Below are 9,279 nucleotides of genomic sequence, written 5' to 3'. Positions count from 1 at the left end.
AGAGCTCTCCCTTTTGGGCCTTCCCACTCCATTTTAAACAGGTTTCCCTTTATTAATCCTCACAGCCATTCCTTAAAATAAACCTCCCTCTGTATATACACACACCTTGTTGATTTGATTTCTCTGAAGACTGCTGATTAACACATGGATTTGTAGACAAAGAATGCCACCTGCCATACCAGTATACAAAAGATGTTGAGGCCATCAAGCTCTTAGCCACTAAAGCCAGCCCTCTCCCCACAACTGTGTACCCTGAGGAGATTCAGGATGGAGAACACAGCATACTGGCCCTAGATAGTTAGGGTGTATGTATCAAAGGAACGGTTTCACTAAGCTCAGACTGTTGCATCTTCCTATACATAGAAAAGGACTTCCCCGGTGGCTCAGCAGGTCAAGAATCTGCCTGCAATGCACAGGTTCGATCGATGGGTCAGAAAGATCCCCTGGAGAGGGGAATGGCAACCAACTCCAGTATTTCTTGCCTGAAAAATCCCATGGACATAGGAGTCCGACAGGCTCCAGTCCAAAGGGTCGAAAAGAGTCAGACATGACTGAGGCACTAAGCACACACATACACAGAATAGCACCAGAGTCATTTACTTGAGATGTCTGGTTTACTGTAATTACCAGTAGTCTTTCCATGTTTGACTACTTGTTTCTTTCTTTTTTTTTGGTAGGGTTGTTTTTTTTTTTTTTTGGCAAAAACTTCTATACATCCTTGCCCTTTCCTTCCCTCTTCTGAACAGTCCCTCATAACCACCTGAGAGGCTATCTTCCCAGCTTAAGTCCTCAGTAATCTCTCCAATCAAACATAATTCTCAACTTTTAGGCTGTGTTTGTTTGTTTTTTTCAGTCGACAGAATAAAGACTTTCTGCAGCCGTCAAAACTCAAATCATTAAAATCTAGTTGGGAGACAAGATAATTGGATGCGTGGGTGCTATGTCGCTTCAGTCACGTCCCATTCTTTGTGACCCCATGGATTGTAACCCGCCAGGCTCCTCTGTCCATGGGATTCTTCAGGCAAGAATACTGGAGTGGGCTGCTATGCCCTTTTCCAAGGGATCTTCCAGACCCAGGGATCGAACTCGTGTCTCTCAGGCCTCTTGCATCGGCAGGGGGGTTCTTTACCACTAGCGCCACCTGGGAAGCCCTTCTGGATAACCACCTGCAAACAAAGACAGCATTCCGTAGGGCGTTACAGACGCGTCCAGGTCGAGAAAATCTCTGGGAGGGGTGATGCCCAGACCTGGAGCCGGTGGAGGTGATGAGGGGCCGGAGCAGGACGCAGTGTCACGGGCAGGTCACAGGTCAGGTCAAGGGAAAGGTCTGGGCGAGGCCCCTGGCAGGGAGAGTCACCAGGGTCTCGGGGATGCGGGGGCACGACGCAGCCCCGCCCCGACCTCACGTCGCCCCGCCCCTCCATCCCCGCGCGCTCCGGCCGGTCCCGCCCCTCAACCAATCCCCGCGCGCCGCTGTGGCGTCGCGGCGCCTGCGTGCGGCCTGAGGCGGGTCGGCGGCCCAGGCGCGGGGAGCATGGAGGAGCTACTGAGGCGGGAGCTGGGCTGCGACTCCGTCAAGGCCACGGGTCACTCGGGTGGCGGATGCATTAGCCAGGGCCAGAGCTACGACACGGACAAAGGGCGAGTGTTTGTGAAAGTGAACCCCAAGGCAGAGGTCAGGGTCGCCGCGGGTGCGGGTTGGGGGGCGGGGCCGGGCCGAGGGTCTGTGTTCCCAGGCCTTCGTCCGGGCTCGCGGGTGGGGGCCGCTCTGGAGTTGGGGGTCGGTGTCCGAGCCTGGGCCGTTGGCTGAGGAGGCGCTCGGTGACCCGTGTGGTCGTCGGGCCGGCTTGGACTTTTTCGGCCTCCGCGGCTCAGCCCTGCGGCCCCTCGAACCCTCGGGAGGTCGGTCTGCGGATCCAGGCCGGTCCGGCGCGAGCCTCTGCCGCCACTGGGACGCTGTGGATGGTTTTCCTACGCGATCCAGGTGGCCGCTGCCTCGAAAGTCCATCGTTTGGCGAATTTTGAATAAGGACGGGTAACAGAAACCCCTTGTCTTGGGGTTTATTTGAACTTGCAGAGATCAAAACCCTTCCTGAATATTGGCAGTAACGCAGCCCTGGCTTTCGTCCTCAGGGCTACTGTAGCACTCCCGCACTCTGGGCCGCTTTAAACCCGAACATGTGCTTTTTGGGATCTGGTCTTGGAGGCTGGACGTCCAAGAACGTGGTGAGGCCTCCTTTCCTGGTGTGGAGGGCACTTCTCCCTGTGACCCCATGTGGCAGAAGGCCCAGGAGAGCTCTCTGGGGTCTCTTACAGGGGCTCCACCCCTGTGGCCTGGTCACTTCCCAAGGCACCGCCTCCTAACACCATTATATTAGGGGTTAGGTTTCAACCTATGAATTTTCCGGGGCCACATTCAGTGCCTAGGCCCACCCTTCCATTCTCTTTGTATCTGAACGTTTTCTCAAGCGTTCCCATATAAAATAGGTGAGCCTCCCTGCTGAAGTTGACTTACTCTGGGATGTCCCTTCTTTGCGCACTTTGGGTGGGTCGTGCCTGTAGTGTTAGCTGGGAGGTCCCGGATGGGTCTAGTAGGCAGGGAGCAGGACTGGCAATACCTTGGTTCAAATAGGGCTGAAGGCAGTGACCCAAGTACCAGGTCCTGTGTGTTGCACACCCTCAGCGCTTCTATCTTTTCCTTGGAGAATCCCACCCTACATAATGTGGGATGATCTCTTTCTGGATTGATGCTGTTCTCTCAAGACCAGCTTTCAACTCTTTGTTCTACAGAGATCAGCTCCATATCATCCTGTACATCCCTTCTATAGGAATTTGGCAAATAACGGTCCTTGAAGTTGCTCTTTTCCATTGGTTTCCCCCAGACAGTACTAATGCAGTGGAGGTGTCCTTCCTTCCTTTCTATCACAGGCCTCCTCAGAGTTCTTTTTCTATTATGTGGCTCCGTCCTTTTCATGTCTGTATTTTCACTGTCATTAGCATTTGTAATCAAAACTTGGTATGGATTACAGGGAAGCAAATGCTTTCCAGCGATTAAAGTGGAACCACTGAGCAGTGCTTTTTAAACATTGTCTTTCTGCTAACTGTTTCTTCCAGTTGTTGTTTTTTATTTTGTCATCAGGGTCTGTTTTATTTTTGCTAGTCTTCACATCCGTTCTTTCTAATCCTTTGGTAGATAGTTGCAAACAGGTCTCTTTCCAGTTTGCTTGGATAGATACCTGTGTGAGTTACGCAGATGTACTGGCTATAGCAGAAAGATTTGCTTATTGTATGGAAAATAGGACTCTCTTTATGCTTTGCTTTCTAGGAGGTGAGAATGTCTCCTGGACTTCTAAGACAAGACTACACAGCTGCTCTTCTGTCTTCCTTCTCACTCTCTGCTTGAATGACCTGGTCTAAGTTTTTCCTCTTCATTATGCTTATCTGTCCTTTGCATGCTTGTATATTTGGTTTTCTCTCATGTTCCTCTCCTAAGTCCTGGACCTTTTGTAACTCTGCACCCCAATTGATGCTTACTTTGCCCTGGTCCCACTCTGGAGGAGTGGTCTTAGGGTTAGACGTTTAGGACCGTGTGGTAGTAGACACTTCTGTGAGGGAGCCTTGCCTCTAGCTGGGTTCACAGACCCTTTTTCACCTCTCCCTGCATTTTTTTTTTTAATTAAAAATTTTTTTAAATTCGATTCCTTTATGCTGCACAGCAGTGCTTTAGTACAAAGTACATCCTAGGCCTGAGTGTGTTCCTTCATCTTCAGAGAATGCTATGAAAATTCTCCTTAAGACACAGTTCTTATCTTACTTCTCAGCAACCTTAGCTCCCCAAGGTTGTATACTAATAATTCGTAAAGTGTTTAGAATGAACTGTGTTAACTGTTAGCTGCTAACTCAGTTAATCACAGCAGCAAACCTATGAAATTGGTACCGTTATTAACTGCATTTTACAGATGAGGAGACCAAGGCCACAGAATTAGTAACTGTGAGGGATAGAAGTAGAATATCCTGGGTCACTGTTCGTAGTGAACCCAAACTGGAAGCCCAGCGTCCTTCATTGGACGAACACATTTTAGAACCTTTGCTCCACAGAACAAGGACAATAAACTCTACTGATGCACCAGCATTACAAATGCAGCGTGAAATGAAGAGGCCTGACTGCCTCTGTGTAGATGACAAAACAGATGGACAGATGCACTGGCGGGGCGGTGGTGTCTAGGCGGAGACGAGTGCCCGGCGGCCGTCACGTGGATGTGCTGACTTTGGGAGAATTAGAGTTGGATGCTTTTGAGTTTGTAGTTTTCTTCATATGTCTGTAGAAATTTTACTCTAAAAAAACATACTTTAAAGAAGAGGAATTACCTAGCCTGATAAGTTAGGGAAGATTTCTCTGAGAAATAAAAATTTTTATTAAGTTGAAATGTGAAGCGTGACAAGGAAGGGGCTGACTTAGCAAAAAGAATGGGGAGGGGTGTTCCACGCAGAGGTGACATGGCATGTGGAGGTCTCCAGGCTGGAGGCGCCTGGGGATCTCTGAGGAACTGAGAGAGGCTGTAATCCAGGAGCGAAATGGGTGTGTGCGCTGGCCTAGAAGTGTGGGGGTGGAGCCTGGGTAGGGGCCCAGATGAGGGTGCAGGGGAGTGGGCAGAGCCAGACCCTGCGGGGCTGTCACTCAGGAAGTGGGGTGACAGCTTGGAGTGTGTTCCGGGGTGAGATTTGCCTTCCAAAAGCAGGAGCAAGGACTTTTGAACTAGAAATGGGAAAGGCGATGGTGATGAAGTGGTGTCCGGTGCTAGGAGATGCCATAGCATTTGGTGGTCCACTCAGGTGAGGAGTGTCCCCAGCTTGGTGGCACATGCAGTTGGGGCCACCTGTGCCTGAGGGCCCAGGGGGACAGGATTATGGTTGAAGTGCTGTGTGAGGATGACACCTGCACCGTCAGGGGTGCACAAGGCGTAGGTTCCTTCCTCTGGAGAGACGGGGATCAGTGACAGCATATGTGCTCAGTCATGTCCAACCCCTTTGCAAACAGAGCCCCCTAGGCTCCTCTGTCCATGGGATTCTCCAGGCAAGAATGCTGGAATGGGTTGCCACACCTTTCTCCCGGAGATCTTCATGACCCAGGAATCAAATCTATCTCCTGCGTTGGCAGGTGCATTCTTTACTACTGGGCCACCTGGGAAGCCCAATGACAACATAAACATACACAAAAGTGGCAAGCACAATCCCTTTAATTTCTATGCAGCTTCAGAATGTATAATCGGCTGTACTGAAAAGCGAAAACGCTGTCCATTCTGTTGAGTCTGCAGAGAGCTTTGGTTGTGGTGCTGGAGAAAACACATCCACACAGAACCTTGCTCTCCCTCCCCCTCCCCTCCCTTGTATTTCTCTGGCAGGCCAGAAGGATGTTTGAAGGCGAGGTGGCAAGTTTAATTGCCATCCTGAAGACAGGCACAGTGAAGGTGCCCAAACCCATCAAGGTGCTTGACGCCCCAGGAGGCGGCAGCATGCTGGTGATGGAGCATTTGGACATGCGGCATCTGAGCAGGTGTGTCCTGGCAGCTTCACCTCTGGGTGGCTTTGTCCTTCCTCTGAGTGGGAAGCTTGCATTTGGGGGTACAGTTCTGCAGGATGTGATAGAAGAAACCCGTGACCCCACACATCCCTGGGTCCTGCAGAATGAGCGGCATGTACTCTGAGGGCCAAAGGCAAACAGGAGAGGAATCTCTTGCTGAGATGCTGACAGAGGACTGATGAGATCCTCTGAGGATGCTCCTATGAGGTCCTCCATTCCCCCTTGCTTCACCAGAAGAGATTCTCTTCTCACTGCCTTACCTGCTTCATGTCGCTTGAGATCTTTCAATTATAGGTGGGTCCCCATTTGTGCCATGTGTTTAGTGGCTGCCTTTTGGTTTCACAGTCATGCTGCAAAGCTTGGCACCCAGCTGGCAGATCTACACCTAGACAACAAGAGGCTTGGAGAGACTCTCCAGAAGGAGGCTGGCATAGTAGGTACGGCTGTGGGCCCGAGGGGACACGCCCCCACCAGACAGAAGAAGACATCTGGCCAGTATGGGTGTGTGGGCAGAGCTGTGCTGCTGCTGTGGGTGGGCACACCTGTGTTGCTGCCACAGGAAAGGAATGTAAACCCAAGGCTGCATATTTGGTGTGCAGTAAACAGTGAATATGACTAGTGTGTTGTCTCAAAAATGCATTTGAAAGACAGGAAATATTTCTGGAACTCGAAACTCCATCATATTATAATTCCTTTGATCTCTCACTCTCCAGAAGAAAGCCTATTGAAGTTTCTCTGGCTTACCATACCGTGCCTTTTCTTCTAGAAACAGTCACACATGAGGCTCAGGATGAGAGCCCTCACGACTGACCTTTTTAGAGCTTAGTGTGGTGGTGGCACTGAGGGTGTCTTCCAGGATTTTCATCCTTTGACACTGGATAATTCACGTGTAGCCCAGATGGTTTCTCCGCCAGGCAAAGTAGCAGACACAGCAGGAACAGACGACCAAGAACTTACTGTCTTAGGGGAATTCCCTGAAGATCCAGTGGTTAAGACTCTACAAGGGGCACAGATTCAATCCCTGGATGGAACTAAGATCCTTCATGACATGTGGCCAAAAAATAAAAAATAAATTAGAAGAGACAGCCTCATTGCCTCCACCCACATGTAGTTCAGGCCTTCAGGATTTGCTTTGAGTTTGGGAAGCTGCAGAGGATGACCATTTATAAGCACAGGGGCTTATCTCCCATAAGTGGCAGATGCTAAAGTGGCCACTGGAAGCCATTCTCTCCTGTTGGGTCATGGGGTGGATTCCCTCCTTATTGGGACACAGGGTTGTTGTTGCTCCTCTGATGCCTCTCCTGGGAAGCAGTGGGTGTCCTGGATCGTTGATTCTGATGAGGCAGGCTCTGTTCTGGGCCCTGATAGTGTGCGGAGGCCAGGAGCCTTGTCTGTCTCTGGAAGAGGACCCAAGGTGGAGAAGGGCACGCTGAGGTCAGGCCTCAGCGCTTCTCTGGGCTTCCAGAGCAGGCCCCAAGGGAGCAGGGGGATTGTCATGTCTCTGGTTTCCTTTTGCTTCCAAGGGAGAAGAGATGAGCAGGTGGCACGGCCCTTCGTGGCCCAGTTCGGGTTTGACGTGGTGACGTGCTGTGGGTACCTCCCCCAGGTGAGTGACACCAGCGCTTTGCCCGTATTTGCTAGTTGCGTCAACCATTTAGAAACAACCTCGCTTTTGGTGAAATTTGGTAAAAGGTCTTTCTGCTCCTTTTTTTTTCCTTTGCTAATGAAAAGGGGTCGACATGGAGAGTGTCCACCTCACATGCTAGGTCAGCTCAAAGGAGCCAGGAAGGACTCACAGGATGCTGGATACCAAGGGAGCTGAAAATAGAAAGTTAAACAGTGTTTGATTTTAAATAGACTCTTAAAGGTAGCGTAATGGAAAGGAACTGTAACTTTGCATTTTATGATTTTGAGGTTGGCTGCCCTGGGGGTTTCAGCCCAGGGAGCCATACTTGGGCCGAGTGGGTAGGATGGTGGCCATGCCCTCCGAGGAGAAGCAAGCAGCACCCTGGGAGGGCCGCACTGAGTAACCTACAGGGCGCTGTCCACTCCGTTCAGATATTGAGGTGTTGTGGGAGGTTGTCCAGGAGCCTGCTGTCCCTGCGTGTCCTCCAGACCCCAGGCTGCCGGGTCAGCTCCCCTGCTGTACACCTGTCCCTGTAGTGGCGCCTCTGAGGGTCAGCCCTCTCAACCCTGTGGCACCTTCCACTGAGCTCTGCTGTCGCCCACACAGGTGAACGACTGGCAGCGGGACTGGGTCACTTTCTATGCCCGGCAGCGCATTCAGCCCCAGATGGACCTCGTAGAGCAGAGGTCTGGGGACAGGGAGGCCCGTGAGCTCTGGGCTGCTCTGCAGGTGAGTGTCCATCTCCCCCGCACCACCCCCACCCCTGGCCCCGGGCTGTGCCCGTCATGTCCCGTAGGTGCTGTGGCCAATGCAGCCACCTTGGTCTGGGTCAGGACGGGAGGTGGGTGTGTCTGTGTACCAACCAGGCACTGGGAGCCACGCTCAAAACAGCCCATGTGTCCCTCCCACACGCATCGATCACTTTGATGAGGCTGCATTTACCCTGGCAGTTAAAGATCCCCGACCTGTTCCGTGATCTGGACATCGTCCCAGCCCTGCTCCACGGAGACCTCTGGGGAGGAAATGTAGCGGAGGATTCCTCTGGGCCCATCATCTTTGACCCCGCTTCCTTCTATGGCCACTCGGAGTATGAGCTGGCAATAGCCGGCATGTTCGGGGGCTTCAGTAGTGCCTTCTACTCCGCCTACCACAGCAAAATCCCCAAGGCCCCAGGCTTCGAGAAGCGCCTGAAGCTGTATCAGCTCTTCCACTACTTGAACCACTGGAATCACTTTGGATCCGGGTACAGAGGGTCCTCCCTCAGCATCATGAGGAATCTCGTCACCTGAGCTCGGGAGGGAGGCCCGAGTCCTGGTCACTAGATCCTAACCAGACCCCCGTGGCCAGCCTCTCCTACCCTGGAATAGCTTCAGACCAACTTTCCCAGCCTCGTAAATAATGTGACGTCTCAGGAGAAAGCTTTTATCACCCTAAAGTTAGACTTCATAGCTGGATGCAGCTGCAGTAGAAATTGGTGTGAACCAAGGGACCAATGGAGGGTGGGCTGCATTTAACCTGCAGCTGCCCCAGAGGTAGAGAAGGGAGGTGGCCAGAGTGCCAGGCGCTGCCACCAAGGGCATCTTCCCAGCAGCTCCCCGTCTCTGCAGGAGTGACTGGTATCAAGGGTAATGCTTCTTGGTGGGTCAGACTTGATTATGGACGTGAAGGCATTGTCCTGGGAGCACCTCCTGATGACCAGTTCCAAACCAAATACACTCCCTTTCCTCTCTGTGCTGCCACTGGACCCGCTCATTTCCACAGCTTGTGAGCTGTCATTCATCGACATTGTAGAAACCAGTGCTACAGCAGTGGTTTCCCTCCTCCAGTCTTGCAGTGGTGAGAAATGTTCATGAATGCCACTGATGCTAACAAATCCTTTTGCATAAAAATGTGAATAAACTTCGAATGGCTTCAGTGATGTGTGAGACTGTATTTTCCTCATTTACATTCTCTTCTGTTTATTGGAGCTGTTTGCCAGGAAACTCTCATAATGTGACAATAAGTACAACTGTTGTTTCTTAAAAAAACACTTTTTTTTCTTGGCTTTGCTCAGTAAGAGAATAGCTCAGAA

At 51.4% G+C, this 9,279-nt stretch overlaps 1 protein-coding gene across 1 annotated transcript; it reads left to right on the top strand.

Annotated features, from left to right (window-relative positions):
• The first annotated feature begins 1,532 nt into the window (after positions 1 to 1,532).
• On the top strand, positions 1,533 to 8,977 carry FN3KRP (fructosamine 3 kinase related protein). Its single transcript, XM_068977038.1, has 6 exons — positions 1,533 to 1,675; positions 5,403 to 5,554; positions 5,927 to 6,018; positions 7,105 to 7,187; positions 7,815 to 7,937; positions 8,159 to 8,977. The coding sequence occupies exons 1-6, from the start codon at positions 1,535 to 1,537 to the stop codon at positions 8,495 to 8,497; spliced, it is 930 nt and encodes a 309-aa protein (XP_068833139.1). The 5' UTR covers positions 1,533 to 1,534; the 3' UTR covers positions 8,498 to 8,977.
• Positions 8,978 to 9,279: the final 302 nt, after the last annotated feature.

The sequence above is a fragment of the Capricornis sumatraensis genome, chromosome 8 (genome assembly GCF_032405125.1).
Source record: "Capricornis sumatraensis isolate serow.1 chromosome 8, serow.2, whole genome shotgun sequence".
Classification (NCBI taxonomy): domain Eukaryota; kingdom Metazoa; phylum Chordata; class Mammalia; order Artiodactyla; family Bovidae; genus Capricornis; species Capricornis sumatraensis.
This window is presented reverse-complemented; position numbering and strand designations above follow the sequence as displayed.